This window comes from Loxodonta africana, chromosome 22, assembly GCF_030014295.1.
Source record: "Loxodonta africana isolate mLoxAfr1 chromosome 22, mLoxAfr1.hap2, whole genome shotgun sequence".
NCBI classification, from domain to species: Eukaryota; Metazoa; Chordata; class Mammalia; order Proboscidea; family Elephantidae; genus Loxodonta; species Loxodonta africana.
In genome coordinates, this window is record NC_087363.1 from 30,681,471 (window position 1) to 30,702,980 (window position 21,510).

Below are 21,510 nucleotides of genomic sequence, written 5' to 3' on the forward strand. Positions count from 1 at the left end.
TGAATTAGGACCTTGGGTTGGCATTTAAGCTTTTTTAATCTCGCTTATTTTATTGGTAGAACATCCTACCTACCAGGGAGAGAGACACCCACCAGTAGTTTATGCATTTTCATTAATTTCTTTTGTAATATTTCTAAATGTTGCAGAAGTGCCTCCTACAACTGTGAGGCATGAGTACAATTCAAATAATGAATCTCTGGGTGGCTTTTAATTTAATGCAAGCATCATTAAAGACTGTCACATAACGGACGTGTTTGTTTCTTTCAAATGCAAAACTGAAGCCAATTAGGAAGAGGGTAAAAATATATCAAGCTTTCAAATTCTCATGGACTGAAGACTTTCTGGAGCCATGAAGGTTGGATGAACCCCTGAAACTATTGCCTGAGATAACTTTTAAACCTTAAACCAAAAACATCCCCAGAAGTCTTCTTAAAACCAAACAATAGTTTAGTTTAACTAGTAAAAAAAAAAAAGTCTGCCTTGAGCATTGCGCTGTTTTAAGAATTATCTATATGGGATCAAACTGATAACAGCAACTTGAAAGGTTAGATAGGAAACTTAGGGGGCAATGAGTTTATATTAATGGGGGAGGAACAACTCAGAAGAGGAGGGTGAGAATGGTTGCACAACTCATAATGTAATCAGTACCACGGAATTGTACAGGTAGAAATGGTTGACTGGCGTTTTGCTGTGTATATTCTCAACCACAACAACAAAATAAAAAATACATATATACACACATATATGTGTATCTGTAAATATGTATATATGTACATATATGGAGTCCTGGTGGCACAGTGGTTAAGAGCTACAGCTGCTAATCAAAAGGTCAGCAGTTTGAATCCACCAGCTGCTCCTTGGAAACCCTATGGGGCAGGCGACTTGACAGCAACCAGTAATATATCAAAACCCATTAACCCGTTGCTGTCAATTCGATTCCGACTCAAGCACCTGGGAAATGTAGTCTCCCAGTCCATGTCAAGAATCTTACTAACTACATTTTAACTGAAGTTTACGATTTATGCCCAAAAACCCTGTGTGATAATTATCTGACCCACACATCTAATGCTGAGGAAGTGGGGAAGAGGCAAGATTAGCTGGCGGCCTGAAAATCACTTATAGCATGTTTAACAGACTGAGGTGAATGTCTTCGTTTTGTTTTGTTTTTTCACCAAAGATTAAATGTTCGCTCTAGAAATCAGCAGAAAAACAAGGATGGGCTAGAAAAAATTTGCAATTTTCTAGATTCTAATTTACATTTTCTCATTGTGTCAAAGAAATGGATATTTCACTATTTCTTTTGTTTCATTCATTCAGACAGCCAAATAAGTACCAGTTAGACTCCAAATTTTCAGTGGAGAACATATTAAAAAATTATGCTGGACAGGAATTGACAGGCAAAACCTTAACTTTAATTTATAAAATATGCAGTAAGTCCATAATGTTTTTATTGGAGCTTGTTTTCAGAGGATAAAAAACTAAGTGTGATGGCTTAAACTAGTGACAAAAAAGGAATAAATCCTAAATTATGGCCCTGCGATAAAGAGCGCTCCCTGACAGGAGTTCTTGAGTAATACTAACGGTTAACATGCTCACCTGCTGACCTAAAGGCTGGAGGTTCAAATCCACCTAGAGGGGCCTTGGAAGAAAAAAGCCTGAAAATTCAGTTGCTGAAAACCAGTTCTACTCTGACAAACACAGGGCTGTCGTGAGTCAGAATCGACTTAACAGTGGCTGGTTATTCCCAGACAAGACTATTCTTGTAGATGGACTGCAGGTCCAATTGCCTCCGTGAATAACCTCCTTTGCCATGAGACCAGAAGAGATGGATGGAGCCTGGCTACCGTTACTGAATGTTTTGATCAAGGACCCAACCGATGGTCCTAATCAAAAGGAGAAAAACTGCAGAACAGAACTTCAAACTCCTAAGGAAACCAGACTTACTGGGTCCGTTGAGACTGGTGGAACCTTCCAAACTAATGCCTAGAAATAATCTTTACACCTGGAACCAAAACTATCCCATGAAGCCATCGTTAAACTAAACAACAGTTTAACTCAATTAACAAAGAATGTTTGCCTTGAGCACTGCGCTCTTATAAATAAGTATGCATAGGAGTTCAAATCAACAACAGTTAATTGAAAGCACAGATGAGAACTCTAAGAAACAGAGAGTCTAAATTAATGACAATAAAGCAATATAGGTAGAGATACTGAGGATGCTGATACGATGTGAAGTATGAAACCAATGTTATTGAACTGCACATGTAGAAGTCATGAATGGATGTATGTTTGGTAGTGTATATTACCACCAACAATAAACAATTAAAGAAAAAAAAGACTTGTTCCCATAAGCCTACCTTTCCAGAGCACTTCTTCATAGGTTTCACACCTATTCATTTACACCTGTGCCCACACCTGGACTTGATGGGTAGGATCAGTTCTCATTAGGAAGGACCCCAGCAATTAGCACAAGCTCCAGAAAAAGCTGACCTTCAGTACACACTGCTTGGACTGAATGAGCCTGAAAACGTTTTAAACACCCACCCACATTCACGGTGTCACCATAATCTCTCGTCCAAAGTTTCGTATGTCTTGAAACCTAAAACACTGTGACGAGACAAGAGGAGCCTGAGCCTCTCAGGAATTTACTGTGTTTTGGCCCTGACAGCTCTTAGGTAACGGTGTGTAGACAGGACAGAAACCAGACGGGTCATCAACCGACAGATTCCAATCAGCGAGAGGAAGTGAGAGGAAACGTCAGCCCCACAGCAAGAGAAACAAGCCAGGGCAGAACAGTTAGCAAACCTCTATCACCCAGTGGGGATCGAATGGAAGGGCCGAGCATATTAACTGGTGAAAAAAAGAGTGAGGGAAGGAATGAGAAAGGAGAAAGGGGAAAAGGGAAGGAGAAAGAGACACTGTCCACTTCTGTTTTTCACCTCTTTAAAAATTCCTTGCTGGGCTATATTTATTTTCACAATTAAAAAAAGAAGAAAGAAACAACAACAACAAAATTCCTTGCTGGCTCAAGACACCAGGCTAGGCTCTAAGAAACCAGGATAAAGACACAGATTAGAGAAAACCACAGCATCCAAGGGGCCACAGGGGCCCTCAGGGACCCTGCTCAGAATTGAGAAAGGAAAGTGGTAGGAGTTTGGCAGAACCTGGTCCCAACTCAGCTCACGGCCCCCAGGTCACGAGCCTCCTCTGAGTCTGTACAATGAAGGGGAGCACCTCTGAAGACCCTCACTCCTGCCCATCAGTGATTCAATATTGCAATTTTCCTGCCACAGGGCCATGGACAACCTGCCAAACAAAGGAGAGCAAGAGAAACTCCTGTGGACTCTTCTCCCTTCCGGCCACACCACAAAGAAAACAAACAGCAGACGTGCTCAGCAAACGCACTTACCACATGAGTTAGTCCGAACCAGTTTGCCTTGGCAGAGTCCCGGCAGAGGCTGGGCCCGTGCGGGCTGCCCGAATTGAAAAACCAAGGCCATGTGCGGAATCAGATCCTGAAGCAACTCAGAGAGAAAGGGGCACCTCCATGGCAGCCCGACCTGGCAGCGCCTTGGCACGGCCACCCCGTTCAGGCTGCCTCAGCAGTTTTCCGAGTTTGCTTGTTGGGGCGAATCCTAAGATTGTAAGCTGCCCTTGAATCACAACGTGTTACGTAACTCCAAGCAGCCTGGACACCCTATCGGCTCATCTCTTTAAACCGCCCCAAACAGAAAATGATGCACCCAAAACGTGATACCCCCACACTGGTGAGTGGAGGGGGAGTGGGCACGGCTTTGTGATGGGCGTTTGGTTTCGCCTAAAAATTGAAGTCAAACAAAAAGTCTGCTGTTCATCTCAGTGCTTACTGGGAACTGGAGACGGAGTGTATTTGCCAGAGGCCATGTGCCAAGTCGTCTCCGGGACTGCACTTTTCAAAGCCACAGACTCTCTGGGATACTGAGTTCTCTCCGAGCACTGTTTTCATTTTGTGTCTTCCTCTCAATGACCTTCGTAAGACTTTAACCTGTGTTCTGCGTCAGCTGAATGCTTACATCTTAAGTCCGCAACAGTGCCTGTGTTTACATTCCTCTTTCCCAAGCCGCTGCCAAAGCGACAGCACGGAGCTCCGTTTCTCAGTTGTGCTTCAGTGTTTGCTACAAGTGTCCCAGCAAGGAGGCTCAAGTTACCACATTCTATAGGGCTTGATGTTTTGGCATTGTGTTCTGCCATTTCTTTGCCCTCGGTTGTCTTGTTCAAGAAAGTGAAACTACCGTAACGGGCTGGACGTTCCCTGGATTTCATTGGCACAGACACCAGCTAGACTCCCAGAGGTTAGTTCACAAGTGGACAAATGGACACAGGTGGGACATGACCTCCTCCCTAAAGGCCCCCTGACCCTCCCCATACCTCCTCCCATGCCCCCTGGCTGAGGCTTGGCCAGGTGTCCTCCTGGGTGCTTTCCCGTGTGCCTGTCCTCATCACTGTGCTAACCTCAGTGTGCAGCCATTTTCCACTTGCTCTCCCCTCTCCTCGACCAGGCCGTGTTACTTGGCGCCAGAAAACGTAGGCTCTGGGGTCCCACAGCCCTGCACACCTAGAACTCAGCGACCTTAGCCGAGATGCTGACCCTCCCGTGACTTGGCTCCTTTACCTGTACGAACAGTACCAACTTCGAGGGGATGCAAATGTGGTAATAATGAAATGACACAATTTACGCATTCAACAAATATTTACTGAGCACTGACCACATGCAGGTGCTATTTCGTCACTGGGACTCAGTGGTGCACAAAGCACTCACAGTCCTTGTTTGTCCTCAAGGAGTTGATATTCTACTGCGGGTTCGACAAAGTACAAACACACGGTAGCTCAGAGGTGGTACGTCTATGGAGAAAAATAAAGCAGGAAAGGGGAAAGGTGGTGGGGGAGCACCCTTTACACAGGGGTGGTCAGATTACAATGGCCTTAAATGCAATGCCACTAGGACAAAGGGAAGAGGGAGGTGTGGGTACATCTGCGGGAAAGGCGATCCCAGTGTGGGAGCACCAGGAACCAAGAACCTGAGGCTGGAAGCTCCTGGCGTGTTCAAGGATGAGCAAGGAGGTTGGTGTCCTTACAGTGAATGGCGGGGAGGAGCGGCAGGAGGCAGCCAGAGGGGCGGGAGGGCCCATCATTTAGACCCTCACGCTCCACGGTAAGACGAAAGCCCATCTGGTTTGGAGGTTTGCAGCAGAGGAGTAAAACAATCTGACTTCGTATTTAAAAAGTCACCCTCATCAAACTGACAACAGCAACTTGAAAGGTCAGAAAGGAAGCTTATGCGGCAGCGAGTTCATGTTAATGGGGGAAGAACAATTCAGAAAAGGAGGGTGAGAATGGCTGTACAATTCTGAAAAATGTAATCAATGTTACTGAATTGTACATGACGATATAGCTGGATTGGCATATGTCCTGCTGTGCATATTTTCAACACTGACAACAAAAACAAGTTAGTAAAAAAAGTCACCCTCACAGCTGAGTGGAACATGGATTGGGCTGGGGCAAGGATGGAACCATAAGGCCCAGTTGGAGGCCAGTGCAATAATCCAGGCGTGAGATGATGGTGGCTTGAACCAGGGCGTTGCTGTGCAGCTGGTGAGACGTGGCCAAATTCTGGACACACTGCAGGTAGAGCCAACAGATCTCCTGGAAAACTGGGATATGAAAGAGACAGAGGTCACAAATGTCTCCAAGGCTTCTGGCCTGTGCAAGTGGGAGGAAGTGCCATTTATAAAGACAGAGAAGGCCACAGGAAAAGCAGATGGAGGTGGAAATGAGGAGCTCAGCTTGAGACACATAGGTTCGAGGTGCCTTTTAGACATCCAACGGAAATCAGGCCTACAGGGGAAAGACCTGGGTTGAGGGGAGAAAGCTCAGGATGGTCAGTATACATGAAGATTTTAAAACCTGGGCCCTAGATGAAATTATCTAGGGCATGGGTATGAAGGCATTGGTAATTCAGTGGTAGAATTTTCACCTTCCACGCAGGAGACCCAGGTTCAATTCCCGGCCAATGCACCTCACGCACGGCCACTGCCCATTTGTCAATGGAGGCTTGCGTGTTGCCACGATGCTGGAGAGGTTTCAGATAAGCTTCCAGGCTAAGACAGACTACGAAGAAAGGCCTGGAGCTCTACTTCTGAAAATCAACCACTGAAAACCCTATGGATCACAACAGTCCAATCTGTAATCAATCATGTGGATAGCACAGGACTGGGCAGAATTTCGGCCCATGGTGCGTGGGGTTGCCATGACTCATGGCAACTAACAACAACAACAGGACATGGGGATAGGCAGGGAAACAAAGGATTGGAGGGTTGACCCTGGCTCTCCAAAATGCCCAGGCTGAGGAGAGGAGAAGGAGCAGCCAGAGAGGTAGGAGGACCAGGAGAGCATGGGGTTCCGGAAGCCAGGTGAGGACTGTGTATCCAGGAGCAGGGAGTGGCCAACGATGTCAACTCCTGCTGAAAAGTCAAGTCAGAGCAAGACAGAAGGGTGGACCCGTGGTCTTAACAAGGTCATCAGTGACCTTGCAGAGAGCAGAGTTTTGGTGGGGGGTGCCAAAGCCTGCCTGCAGTGGGCTCAGAAGAGAATGGGAGAAGAGGAACTGGAGTGGGCAAATAAACACAACTCTCTCAAAGAGGTTTTTTCGCTAAAAAGAACAGAGACACAGAACATTAGCCTGTGGGGAAAGCAGGACCCAGAAAAATTCATTTTAAGAAGGGAGAAATCATAACATGCTTTTATGTTAATAAGAAAGATCCTATGAAAAGGAGAGGAAATCGATGATGCAGCAGAGAGAAGGGATCTTGCTGGAACTGTGTCCTTCAGGGAGCAGGTAAGTGGGAGTAGGGTTTAGCATTGAGGAGAGAGGAACACACATGGCTCACTCAAGGGAATGGGACAGAAAGCATGTGGGGTGGGGAACTCAGCACAGGGCTGGGCACCCAGGCTGCAATTCCTGACCATCTCTGTGCCCCTCTGTACCCAAGACACTCCTGACACATTGGAGGTCGTCAATGGTTAACTGGTGAGATAGAACAGTGAGAAGCTACGGAAATCAAATTTGCATATTATAAACTGTCATCAGGTATTACTTCAAACAGGAGGACAAAACAAAACCTGCAGACAAAAAAACAAAAACACAGCAGACTTCTGCATGAATCCAATTGGGTTTAATTATAAATATTCAACTCACTGAGAAGCCCTGGTGGTGTTGCGGTTAAGCCTTGGCTGCTAACCGAAAGGTTGGTGGTTAGAACTCACCAGCCACTCCTAGGGAGAAAGACGTGGCAGCCTGCTTGCATAAAGATTACCCTATGGAGCAGTTCTACTCCGTCCTATAAGGGCACTACAAGTCAGAGTCCACTCGAGGGCAAGACGTTTGGTTTTCTTTCTTTTTTTAATGCTACTCGTCTGGGTACTCACTACTGCTATGCACGCCATCCTACACCACTTCCAATCACAGCCCTCCTGAGAGCTAACTCCAAGCACCTGTCTCAGTGTTCCCAGAGAAAGCAAAACCTCTAGTAAAACGTGCCTCAACGGGAGTTGCTGCCAAGGAGCTAGGAGGTAATTATCCAGTTCCTGGGATACTGGGAAAATGTAACTGATACAGGCCTTTCTAACAACCAAAGTCTGTGCAGTTCTTGGTGGTTTATAAAGGACGGCACAGGTAGTTTCCCACTTTTGCATCATATAACGCTACCATGTATTGTTTCCATTATCCCGATTTTAAGTCTGAAGAAACAGAGAGGGAGAAGGCGCCAAACTATATTGAGTGTCGATTCTGCACCATGCACGCCCCGTGGGGTTCAATGTTACCTTCTTTAACCTTCATGACAACTCTGTGAGGTACTATCTTCATCCCCACTTTACAGGTGGCAAAACCGAGGCTCAGGTCTCACAATCCCAAAGATCAGACACTTTGCACTCTGACTCCCCACCCTCCTTCACCCCTACTCCTGTGGCTGCATCCTTCCCCAGTCCTCACCAGCTGAAGCCTCTTCCCTTCCCTCCCTGCCCTCCCTCCCCAGCAGGCAAACATCCCCCTTACCGGTAATGGTGCAGGCATCCCGGTACCCTCTGAAGCTGGGAGCATCTTCCACAGCCTCGCTTACATAGTGTTCCTCGGGGATGCCCAGGCTGCAGGCTAGGACTGCATGGTGGCACGCCTCTGAAGGGGACACGGGGCTGACCAAAGCGTCGTCGTGCAGAACTGTGGCGTCCAGCTTGGCAGGTTTCACGGGGAGGTGCCTACTGCCATCAGGGGTCCCCGCTGCCGGAGTCTGGGGCAGTCGGGCAGACAGCCCGGTGGGTCTGGTGTACCAGCAGGGGCTCCTAACAGGGAATCTGTGGGACAATCCAGAGAGACGGGCACAGTCACTTAGAGGCTCTAAATAAACCAAATCTTTAGAAAATAAGAGCCCAAGAGGTATGCGTTCAGATTACAAAATCTGGAGAGTGTTTGCTTCAAGCAAAGGTATTTCCCATCGCATGTGTACTTCAACAAAAGGATTTCAGTGAAGCTCCGTTCAACTAATCACTATCAATATGGACCAAATTATGGAGCACCCGGTTTCACTGACTTACCAAAACCTGCCTTGAAGCAAATAAACAAACTGGACTCCTGGTCAAACAACAGGTAAAATAATGATACTTAAGCTGAAATAAGGATACCCAGGAGACCTAGAAACCACACTGGGTGTGTGAGAATATTTGTGAGTGTGCACGTCTATGAAATATACATGTTGATGTGTTTCTGTTGTTGTTGTTGGGTGCCGTTGAGTCGATTCCAACTCATAGCGACCCCATGTGATAGAGTGGAACTGCCCCATAGAGTTTTCCTGGCTGTGATCTTTACAGAAGTAGATTGCCAGGTCTTTCTCTCAAGGAGCCACTGGGTGGGTTCGAGCCACTGGGTGGGTTCAAACCACAAACCTTTTGGTTAGCAGCCAAGCACTTTAACCACGGTGCCATCAGGGATCCTTGATGTATTTCTGCATGATGCACATCCAAGTAGCAATGTAACATTTTTATCTGTGTGCTGGGTTATGTGAGGTGGGATGTTTCTCTTAAACTCTTCCAACTTCACATTCTCAACTCTCTAGGAATTTAAAGGCATGCCCCTACCTGAAGCTGCAGGAAGAGATGAGACAACTCCTTTAAGAATCTGAAGAAAACTATAGGCCTTCTTCCCAAAAATAACGCATACAATTTCAGGAAATTCAGCCCAGCTGTGGGAGCCACAGCTAGCAGCTTAAGACCCTTGCGACTAGCAGATCACGCCCATGCTAGGGTCCATTTCACCAACATCAGCTTAATCGTGCAATTCACACCACCATTTAAAGTCTGACGGGACTGGAAGATATTGCTGGAATAGGGATGGTGTACAACAGAGGCCACTAAAGACTCTGCACTGCTCAGGTATCATCAACCGTACATGCAGGGGGGTTCTCCACTCCTTACAGGAGAGCTTACAGCCATAGAAGTTAGCCATAGCTTTTAATTCAGCAATGGCCCCTCTCCTCCCAGCCCAGCTGCACGCACATGTGTGTATGCACGCATGAGACACATATACACCCAGCACAAATGTTAAATGTGAGTGTAAAGAGCAAGGCAGGGAGCTTATAAAGCACAATAGTTCCCAAAGTGTGTTCCGAGAACCCGTGAGATACTCTGAGAGCTTTTCAGAGGGTCATGAGGTCAAGACTGCTTTCTAAGACACTTCACGCTCAGAGGGTCATGCGGTCAAGACTGCTTTCTAAGACACTTCACGCTCATATTCTCACGGACGTACAATGAAGAGTGATGATGCCATCACTCTGAAGGCTAATGGAAGGTGTACTTCTGTATTGTGGTTTAAATTTTTGCCAGTTTTAAGTTCTAATACAGCCCATGTGGCTAGATAGAGCCCACATAAACAACAGCTCTTTGGGTTTGGGTCTTCAATCATTTTTAAGGCGCCCTGAGACCAAAAGAGTTTGAGAATCACTGATCTAGTAAATAATGGATTATGGTTTTCTTTTAAAAAGGGAGAGGGAGTTAACAGGCATTTTACCCAACATGGTACAGTCAGTTCTGAGAGAAAACTACAGCCCTGAGCCTGTGACATTTTTCCTTCAACAAAGGTTTATCAAAATATACCAACAGTTCCTATTATAAACGCACTGAGCCTAGTTGATAAACTCCCAAATCCTCATTAAAATAATCAAATAAATATAAAGATGGGGGTGGGGAGTTGTCTATCCCTGGTGAAAAGGTAAAGGTAACACCAGAGGCTTGGAACCTTCACGAATTTCTGCAACGAAACATGTAGAGAAAACTGAACTGTAACATCTGGGAGGTGATTCAAATGCAAAGAGATAAATCAGCTGAAAAGAAAAATCCAGAATTTCCCAGCAAAACCCAAAACATCTGGGCAGCAGAGGCCTGAGGAGGGTGGACGAGGACACCTTCAGAAGTGTGCCAGTGGTGGCCAAGAAGCTGAGGGTTGGAATTCACTGGGTAAGGCAAAGGAAAGCTGGGCTATGGCACAGCCGACCTCTTATTTGAGCACAAGGGGCCTTCCCCAGTGCTGGTTAAGTTCTGGCTCTGGGTCTGGATGCTGCTTACATGTAAATCCATCAAGCTGTATGCTAATAAGCTATACACTTTTTTGTATGTATACTTTAAAGTTAGCTTGAAAAACCATCCCTGATCTAAGAAGATAAAAGGCACACACAGATGAGCGTTCCAGAAGAACCAATAAAGGATAAGACTAAAAGGAAGAGAGTACACAAAAACACAAGCCCTAAATCAGGAGACCCTGGGTGGTGCAAACAAAACAGTTAAATGCTTGACTACTAGCCTCAAGTTTGGCAGTTTGAACCCAATCAGAGGCACCTTGGAAGGCAGGCCTGGCAATCTGCTTCTGAAAGGTCACAATCTTGAAAACTCTACGGAACAGTTCTACTCTGCGCACATATGGTTGCCAGGAGTCAGAATCCACTCAACAGAACTAACAAATGGCCCTAAATCACTACTATCCCCTCCTTGTATTAGCTGTTTCGATTTATAGTTGTCACAACCTTAACCCAGAAACATACTGCAGCAAAACGAGTATTTCAAGTACATAAAGCACTTCCAAACAAAATTTTGCAGATGTCAGCAAATGCTCATTCAAGCCTCAAAAGGGAACACAAACAACTGTTTTGAAGTCCAAAGTACACTTTTGATGTGCAGCAACTGGCAAAGCCTTCAAAAAACCTTGAGAGGCCCCTCTAAAAGCAGAAAGACTAATCTTTAGTTCATTAAAATCAAATGGGAAACAACCTAAATTTCTCTCAAAAGTTATAAATGATGGCACTAACTACTGAATTCTATTAAAATGAGATAATCCACGTAAGACATTTACCTTGGTGCCTGGAACATATTAAGTTCTCAATATTATCGTTATCACCGTCCATTCCCAGATTCACAGAATCAGGTGCCTTTCTTGATCTTCCCCTTGTACTCGTATGCTGCCAACATTTCCAAACCTATCTCACTGTGAAGCCTTTCTCCATGTGACACCTATTAACAGGCATTCTTTCCTGCAGCACACTCTGGGAAAAGGTGCTCTGTGCTTGACACAACCTTTATCACTTCCTCATTATTCATCCAGGGTTCATCTTCCCATAAAATCATGGGCATAGGCTTGTCCCAGGACATATTAGGTAAGAAGTAAGTATGTAATATATGACCACCCTTCTGTCCATTTCTCATACTGTAGTGGCTTGTGAGTTGCTGTGACGCTAGAAGCTCTGTCACAGGTATTTCAAATATCAGCAGGGTCCCCCACGGTGGACAGGTTTCAGCAGAGCTTCCATACTAAGACAGACAAGGAAAAAGGCCTGACGATCTACTTCTAAAAATTATCTAATGAAAAACCTACGGATCATAACAGATACTGGCTGATACAGTGCTGGAAGATGAACCCCCTAGGTTAGAAGGCACTGAAATACACAGTAGCCACAGCAATGGACCTGAGCATACCAATGATCGTGAAGATGGAGCATGACCGGGCAACGTTTCATTCTGTTGTACGTGGTGTTACCGTGAGTTGGCGCTGACTTGAAGGCAACTAACAACAACAGCAAACATCGAGGACTGAACAATTATTCCAATGAAATAAGGCATTTGGTACAAATGACCTTGAGGGTCTCTGGAACCTATGAAACTGTTTCTACAACCCACACAGAAACCAAACCAAACAAAAAAAACAAACTCATTGCCATCAAGTCGATTCCGACTCATAGCAACCCTACAGGAGAGAGTAGAACTGCCCAGAGGGTGGGTCTCCAAGAATCAGCTGGTGGATTCAAACTGCCAGCCTTTTGGTTAGCAGCTGAGTTCTTAACCACTGCATCACCAGAGCTCCATATAGAAACCAGACTGTAAATTCCTAGATTATATATCACTGACCATGAAGACCAACAAATCAGTGCTCCAGGTATGCTGACCACAACTCACAAGCTCTCCAGGATGGCTCTAATTTAACCTAACTTCACCCTTTTCAATATAGCTTTAATGTTGAAACGTGGGTTAAGATGATCCATATACAATTACTCAGCAGTCGGGAAGCCTCACTTATAGACCACTCAAATCATAGTTTGCAACTCTCACTCAGTTTCTAGCTTGAAGACACAGTCACGCATGTGTCCTCATGGGGGACCAATGGCTGGTAGAGGAAGAGGTGACGACCAGGCTGCTGCTGAATGCCTCAATAATCCCCAATCAATTTTTCAGAACCATTGTTTATCAGTGTTCTGACTCATATCACATTTCTGCCAATAACCCAAGATGCCTAAAAGCTCAAAGGTCAGAAACAAGCCATCAGGTATCCAAACTCCTAAGAAAAAGGGGCAAGCCACCACTGCAGAAAAGGTTGCCCAGCACGTGATCCCAACAACCTATAAGCCCCATTTGGAGTAAAGGGGAAAGCACCAGGCTCTGGGCTCCCTCGCTGCTGAGACCCTGGGCAAGTTCAGGTAGGTCTCTGAGTCACGAATTTCTTCTCTGTGAAGGAAGTATCTACATCTGTGAGACTGTTACAGGGATCACTGACAGCAATACGAATACAATGCTCAGCATAGCGCTAAACGCACAGTAAAATTCCCTAATGTTGATCACCCTCCTCAAAATTATTCATCTACTGTCTAAGAGAAGTGACCTTTGATGTTCCTAAAATTGCACAATTACAACACTGGTATTCTGTAAGGCGATTCAGATCTGTAAAATAATAAGAACTTTTACTGACCATCATGAAGATGGCACAGGACCAGGCAATGTTTCCTTCTGTTATACATGAGGTTGCTATGAATCTGCGCTGACTCGATGGCAACCAACGACTTTGGTTAAGAACTCATAGTGTGTGCCAGGCACCATGTCAACGGCTTTGGAAGCTCTAACTTTTACCACCCACCCCCTCAGCTGGGTACTGTTATCAGCTCCATTTTATAGTTCAGACAACAAATGCTCAGAGAGGTTCAGTAACTTTGCAAAGGTCACAGAGCCAGCAAAAAGGGGAATCCTAGTCTGAATCAGACAGATGATGGGAACCCAATGGGAAATGATCCTTTTGCACTTGGTTGCCTGCCACATCTCTTGCCTTGCCCTCACCCTCACGTACACAGGCATTTCTAGGGCTTCACACGGGGTTCAGAAACAAAGCAGCCGCCACCCTAGATGCTCTCTGACTCCAGCAAACCCTGGCACACCAAGCAAAAAGGCTTCTTTCAGGCAGGGGAAACAAACGAGGCTAAAGAAAAGTGAGAGAGTGGACGGCCCTGAGAGATGAAAGCGCCTCTGTTTAATTTACTGACTTCTGCTTAGGGAGGCTGCAGGAAGGCAGGATTTTTCTCAGCAGAGGAGTGAGAAATTCTGCAGCCTGCTAAAATTTTCAGCAAAAGAAGTGCAAGGGAAAAAAAAAAGGGAGAACAAACACAGAGAGGCTGGCTTGCATTTTAGCTGAGAGAATCCTCTTGCCTGGGACCTGAGACACACTTGGCCAGGCCCCCTGCCTTGCTCTCCTCACCACTGCTCAGTGACTCCAGCCTCCAGGTTCTCAAACCATACTTGACAGGTTACTCAAGTTTATTCCAGTTTGTTGTTGAACTCCAATTTGCTGAGCAAGTGTACTTATGCACGTTCCTAAGATTCTGTCCCCCTCTGGCATATGGCTACAAAGGCTCAGAACCCCATCTAAAACCCAAAGAGCAGTGTGATGCTGAGGAGATGGTTTCACTTGTCTGAGCCTCAGATCCCTCACCTGGACAAGGAAGGGCCTGAGTGAGCATCACCGAGCTTCCTTCCCACTATACCATTCCCGGAACTGCAAAACACGGCAGGAGGCCCACTTAAATGAAACAGACAAGTGTACAGAGACCAAAACTTCCTAGTGGTTACCAGGTGGGGCTGCTGTTGTTAGTCGCCATCGAGTTGATTGCAACTCATGGCGACCCCTTATGTGCAGAGTAGAACTGCTCCACAGGGTTTTCAAGGCTGCGACCCTTCAGAAGCAGATCACCAGGCCTAGCTTCCAAGGCACCTCTGGATGGGTTCCAACTGCCAATCTTTCAGCTAGTAGGTGCTTAACCATTTGCACTACCCAGGGGCCCATGGGTGGGAACTGGGGGGAAAGGGAGAGCCCTTGTTTAGGGGGCACTGAATTTCTATTAATGGTGGTGGAACAATTCAGAAAAGGATGGTGTTGATGGTTGTGCAACATGAGGAATGTAATTGCCGTCACCGAATTAAACATGTAAAAATTGCTGAATTGGCAAATGTTTTGTTATATGCATTTCTATCACAATAAAAACAGACAAGTGGGCAGGAGGGAGTGCAGGAGGCCACCTGCATCCTGCTCAGCCCCATCTCCACTCTCCCTGGCACTCTCTTAGTGAAATCATTCCCATCCTCAGCAGGTGACCTCTGGTAGGAGATCCAACTAATACTGAGCAGACACACCTGCCCTTTGTGAACACACATCACTGGTTTCTCAAGGGGTAAAAAGGGAGCTTCCTCCATGGACAAGCTCAGAGGTTGCAAGGGGAGAATCAGAGCTCCAGGTGGAGGCCCATGAGGTGACAGGAAGACAGTTGGTCCTTGGTGACCCCCCTCCACGGCCAGCCTAGCACCTGAGCTCTTAAGGTTTCCTTTTTCTGGGCAAAGACATCCAATATGCCCAGGGACTGTAATTTGTTCAGCAACTCTGAACAAACAGGTCCAAGTACAGCAAAAGTTCTCAAAAAGGAGGTCTTGCCAGGCTAAAATCAAGATGTTGGCAGGGGTGAGATCCTTCCTGGAGGCTCTGAGGAAGAATCTGCAGCCAAGTTTGTTCAAGTTGTTGGCCAAATTCGTTCCTTGCGGTTGTAGGACTGAGGTCCCCATCTCCTTGCCAGCTGTCAGCTGGTCTTTGCTCCTAGAGGCTAACACGTTCCTTTGTGTGCTTTCCATGAACCCCTGGAGGCCTCTTTCTAGTCCTGGCACATGACCCCAACATCTCCGAACCAGCGACAGCACATCGGAGCCCCAGCACACTTGGAATCTCCTTTGCCTCCTCTTACGTCTTGCTTCTCCATCTTCCTCTTCTGATTTTAAGGGCCCAGGTGATTGCACTGGGCCCACTCAGACAATCCAGGATAACCACCTTAACATCAGGCAATTAATAACCTCAATTCCATCTGCAAAGTCCCTCCACAGCAGTACCTAGACTAGCGTCTGAGTACCTAGGAGATGGGAATCTTGAGGGACAACTTTAAAGCCTGCCTACCATAAGGACCTTTGGCTCTGAAGGCACAGGAAGCCTCAGGAGCCCCTGTGCCGCCTCAACCTAGTGAGAAGGCAAAGCAGAGATAACCTCACACCACCCAGGCCCCTTTAACCCCAGAGGGGGATGATGTACATCCAAGGCAAGGGACCAGACAGGCCCAGGTTTAATCCCAGCTCGGCCACCAGCCACTTACTGCAGCCCTTGGCCGGGTCCCAAGATGTCTCTCATCCGCAAAATGTGGGTACCACCGCCTCCTTGACAAGTCGCTGGGAGGAGACAGCACCCTGCCAGGCCCAGCATGGTGAGCCTGTGACTCGATCAAAAGCCTGGGACTTGGCCTATGGACCATAATCCTTTAGCAGCTGAAATACAAGGAAGGCATGTTTTCAACACATTGTTTCTATATCAGGGATAACCACGTGGAAAGACAGCTAACTCCCAGGCTGTGATTGGGTCTAAAGGAAATCAAGATTTGAATTTAAAGTAAAGATGGGCACTCCAGGATCTTGGCACCCACCTTAAGTGGCTCCAAGGAACAAAAGACCTTGCCAAAGGTAGGACCAGCACCAGGGTCTCCCAACCCTCTCGGCAGGGCGATTCTTTTCCTTACACTCCTATAGCTGCTTCTCTGCTGCCTGCTTAGAAAACGATGAAAACCACCATGTGCTATTTTAAAGTGCAGACAGCCACAGCACTCCTGTAATTGCAAAATGAGCTACAGGTGAGGCACCGTGCTTCCTAATTTACATCCATGACCTCATTTATGGCTTACAACCTACAAACTAATATCACCCAAAAAAAATACCCACGGCCAGCAAGGCAATTCCGACTCACAGCAACCCCATAGGGTTTCCAAGTCTGTAAATCTCTATGGAAGCAGACTGCCACATCTTTCCCCAGCAGAGCAGCTGGTGGTTTCGAACTGCCAACCTTTCAGTTAGCAGTTGATCGCCTTAACCACTGTGCCACCAGAGCTCCTTAAAAGTAATATCAGTAGCTTCTTTTTACAGGAAAAAGGCTCAGAGATTAAGTAACTTGCCCAGGATTTGAACCTAGATTTCAATGGCTCCAGAGACACTGCTCTTTCTAGTCTGCCCCAGAGTTGAGAGCACCAGACAAACACAGCAGTGTTCCGTGTGATCCCTGACCACTGATCACTCTCCCATAGTTGTGCACTCTTTTAAAACAACCCTCTTGTCATGACAGGGCAAAACAAGTAAAACCAAAGACCCCACCAAGACCACTCAACAGGGCCGGATTACCCAATGAAGTCAAGGTACAAACAGCCCCCAACTGTGCCTTCCCACCAATCTGCAGTGCACAATTTCACCTGTCCCCCACCACGTCAAAGATGTGGTGAAACCCATGTGAAATTGCTCACTACAGATTAGCAAGTAAATAGAATGAAGCCCGTGCGTACCTTGCTTAATGCCAGCCGGTGCCTACAGAGCTTACTGGTTAAGCCGCCTCAGCCACTCAAGCCCAAATAAAAAAAATATGCACATTCCAATCAGCCCAAAGACGGGGTCCAACCTCCAAGGCTGCACTGGGCCGGTGAGAGAGCACCCACAGGACTGCTCCTCCCCTCCTTCTCCATCTTCTCTCTCTCTGCATCATTTGACCTTTCTGGCACTCGTATCAGGCCAGGCCGGCTCCTTAAATAACTGGACAAGTGGCTAAGTAGTGGAAAATATCATTTAATGTTGGACAGTTGGAGGATGAGGAAGGGACAAGTTACAGTTCTCCAGCAATGGTGCCAGGTCAGGGAATGAGCAAGGTCACCAAGAAGAAGACACAGGCCCTACAGGACGATACAGCTCAGCGTGGGCTTTCACGACTACGACGCCATTTGTCCCATAAGACAAATCTACATTACAGCTTAGTAGGACAGTTCTCATTCTGTGAGCCGGGGTAGGGAACATACCTGGGGAAAGGTTAAATGACTTGCTCAAAGTCTTATCTCAAATAGTGGGAGAAGCAGAACTGGGAAGAAGCATTTATCACTTGAATTCTTATTACATGTTAATATATGACATCGTATTAAAAAAATTATACTATTTTTTATAATATTAGTCTACTCAACTTTCTTATTAAAATTTTCAACTACTATTATACCACACTTGCAAAGGGAAGGAGCGTCTTGGGAGAGGGCATGTGTGTCCACCCACAGAATGAGAAGAGAGATTTGGAGGAGCCAAGATCAGCATCTAGAGCCAGAAAGTCAGAACAGCATCAGGGTAGCCAAAGACACAGGAAAAGAGATGCCATATGGTCTCAAGGACAATTACCAGGGTCTCTTGAGAGCCTGGCAGGGCACCTTGAAAAGGAGAGGTCGAGGGCAACGGAGGGCTACAGCCAGACCCTATTATGGGTGTCCACTAGAATGACTTCAGGAAGGACCTGAGCGTGGAATGGGGGCTGCACGTGTGTGTGCCTGTCCTGCATGTCTTTCCTCTCTCATGCCCACGCACACAGGCACACACACATATACATGTGAATAAACGACCTTTTTAAGGCTACACCTTTCTTGTGGCTCTGGAGAAAGCAAAGACCCCAAAATAATAAAGAAATCAACAATCACTCAAAATGTCCATGACTCAAGGCAACTGGAAAAAAATGGCTCTGACCCAACGTAGTCCCAGCCTCCAGCCCTCTCCTACTGAACTTTGCTTAAGACAGAAGAAAACCCACCAATGTGAGCACTGCCCCCGAGGAACTGCCCTAAGCAATAAGGACAAATCCATTTCATGAATCCAGTTCTCAGGAATGAAAACTGCTGCCCTGTGAGCAAACTGCCCAGTTGCCAAAAATAATTCTGCTGCAACCGAGAGAACAGCAATACCCAGCCAGACTGCCTTCTGTAAACCCATCGCTATCGCTGAGAAAAAGGAAGGAAAAGAGAAAAAGGAGGCAATGCACGCTGACAGCCTTACGTAATAGTCCCCAGCTCCCTCTAGCTGGCAGCAGCAGATTTATAGCACACCATAAATAGCTCCCTCTTTTTTTTTCTTGCAAAAGGAGCCCAGGCGGGAGCCTGAGCTGCGTGCGAAGCCGAGCTTACAGCCTGCCTCTCCTCTTTCGGCTATGACAGAGCCTTTGGGTGCCTTCCAGCACGAAGCAAGTGAGTAAAGTCAGCTGGCTCAGGACCAGTGCAGACATGTGTCACCTGAGAGACCCTAAAACCTAAGCGAGACATTCAAAACCTGGCTGTCGGCCTGAGAGGCAGGACTCCCCCGCCCAGGTAGAAATGGTGGTGAGGGTCCGTGACTCCGCAGAGGGGCTTCCCCAGCATGCCAGACCAACTCAGGACAAGCAAAGGGGCTTGAGACCCAGAGCCTGCGGGCGGGCGGGTAGCAGGCAGGGGCAGGGCAGAAGCAGCGCATGGTGAGCATCACGGCTGCACGTCCTGGGCCCCAATCAGAAAACCATCAACTGTGGCAGGGCTGGTCTCACATTCCCAGGACACCAACAGAAATTCTGGAGGCTGCAAAGCCCAGTAGGCCTCAGCAGTTACCTTATTGCATATACCTGCTGGGGGGGCTCACTGGAAACCTCCAGGTTGCAAGGCTATTCCTTAAAGAAAAAACCTCGGAAGAACCAGATGTCCTAAATGAGGAAGCCCTGCAGTGCACACTGCTGGGTCACATCACTTTGAAGCGGCATGGGGTCTCTGAAGGACCTAGAGACCTGAGACATGTGGGGCAGGCAGGCACATGAGACCTCACCTGCCCTTCCAAGGTGCAGGCCTGAATTAGTAATAAACCTTGTCAAGCCAAGAAAGGTGGCTGCCAAGCTGCCACACTCTAGAATAGAGTTAATATAATAACCACAGTGAGAAAGAGGTCCAGGAATGTAGGGTAAGGGTGGGAGCAGAAGACCCTTCGGAGGTCCTGTCTATTAACTGCACTCACTCCCTAGAAGGAATTTGATTCTTAAAAAAAAACAAAAAAAAACAGACAATGACTCCGATAGAGAAAAGAGCGCCAATGATGCCGCTTACGGGACAGAGACGTGTGGCCAGCTCGGCCTGGGTGCGCTACCCGAGGAGTGGTTGCCTGAACTCACAGCAGCCGTGGGGCCTGGATCACCATCCACCCAAGTCACGGGTGGGGAAGCTGAGGCTGGACAAGGAGACTGGGGTTGGAAGCCACCTGCTCACTGTCCCACAACACTAGATAGAGGTGGGGCAAGTGTGGAATCCAGGCCTGTTTAATACCATAAAAAAAAATAGTGAACAGGAAACCAAAAAAAAAAAAAACAGTTGCCAAAGTGGACGCAGACCCACGGCAAACCCGTGTGTGTCAGAGTAGAGCCGTGCCCCACAGGGCTGGTTTTCTGGAAGCAGATCACCAGGCCTTTCTTCTGAAGTACCTCTGGGTAGACTCGAACCTCTAGCCTTTCGGTTAACAGCTGAGCATGTTAACTGTCTGCACCACCCAGGGACCCTCACACAGCAAACGTCTACCAATAAATACATAAGATAAAAATCAACTTATTTCTTTGTGTTTTTCTTTGTTGATATAGATTTAGAATTTTCCAGAACAAAAAGTTGGGGGCATAAAACATAAAAAAAAAAAAAAAAGAAGCTCACCTTAAAAGATTATAAGAGTGTTAATTTCAAGACAAAGCATTCAGAGAAACCACGACTACCGTATACTAATAAACGTTCAAATCCATACGAAAAATGCTCAGGAATGAGTATTAGAGAAAAATTAATAAAAAGTTTTCAGGAAAAAAAATCACAAGTAACAAGGAAACGAGAATTAAAACAATTATGACATACTATCTTTTTACCGGAGGAGCCCTGATTGCGTGGTTGTTAAACGCTCTGCTGCAAACCAAAAGGTCAGCAGTTCAAATTCACCAGCTGCTCTGTGGGAGAAAGATGTGGCAGCTGCTTCCATAAACATTACAGCTTGGGAAGCCTGTGGGGCAGTTCTATTCAACAGCAGCGGGTACTGCTTGTCTTTTTATCCGTCAAAGTGGCAGGCTTTTATTCCAATTACCTGTGCTGCTGGCAAAGGTTTGGGTAATGAGCTTGCTCACACCCACTAATGTGCATCAAAAGCCCTTCCACAATTATTTCCTACAAGAAAACAACTGTGTGCAGAGATTTAACTTTGTTCTTCTCAGCATCGCACAACGGTGAAACACTGGAAAACGAAAATGTCTAAGATATATTTCAATTAAGTAAGTCACGGGTCATTCACACATCTCACCATAATATGCCACCTCCAATGGCACTGCAGAGCAACACACGGTGGACAAGGAAAGATGCTCAGGACATATTAGGTGGCAAACGGGCAGGTTGTAAAACAGAATGTAGGACAGGGTCTTGCTGTTTTCATTAAAAGACATAAAAATATAATGGAAGAATACTGCCCGTAGAAGTTCATCTTCACAAGCATTCCATCCCCACCCTTACCCCTGCCCACAGAATTACACCCAACAGTCCTTTGTTGTTGTTGCTAGCTACCACCGAGTCAGCGCCCAGCTCATAAAGACCCCGCACGCAACAGAACCAAATGCTGCCTGGTCCTGCACCATTCCCATCACCAGCTGCAGATGAAACCATTGTAATCCATAGAGTTTTCATTGATTGATTTTTGGAAGCAGATCACCAGGTCTTTCTTCCTAGTCTACCTTAGTCTGGAACCTCTCCTGAAACCCCTTGAGCTTTG

General features: G+C 46.6%; 1 protein-coding gene across 4 annotated transcripts in view; it reads right to left on the reverse strand.

Moving 5' to 3' along the window:
- Positions 1–20,288, reverse strand: part of TRAK1 (trafficking kinesin protein 1) — a 170,123-nt gene extending 149,835 nt beyond the window's left edge. Inside the window, exons 1-2 of one of the 4 annotated variants that reach the window (XM_023547837.2) lie at positions 16,023–19,138; positions 8,093–8,388 (exon numbers count right to left, since the gene is read on the reverse strand). In XM_023547837.2, coding sequence (XP_023403605.2) covers positions 8,093–8,388; positions 16,023–16,129 — 403 coding nt within the window. In that variant the 5' untranslated portion in view covers positions 16,130–19,138. Of the gene's footprint in view, positions 1–8,092; positions 8,389–16,022 lie in introns of all 4 variants that reach the window. The other 3 variants (XM_023547838.2, XM_023547836.2, XM_064274753.1) reach the window with 3 other exon arrangements.
- Positions 20,289–21,510: the final 1,222 nt, after the last annotated feature.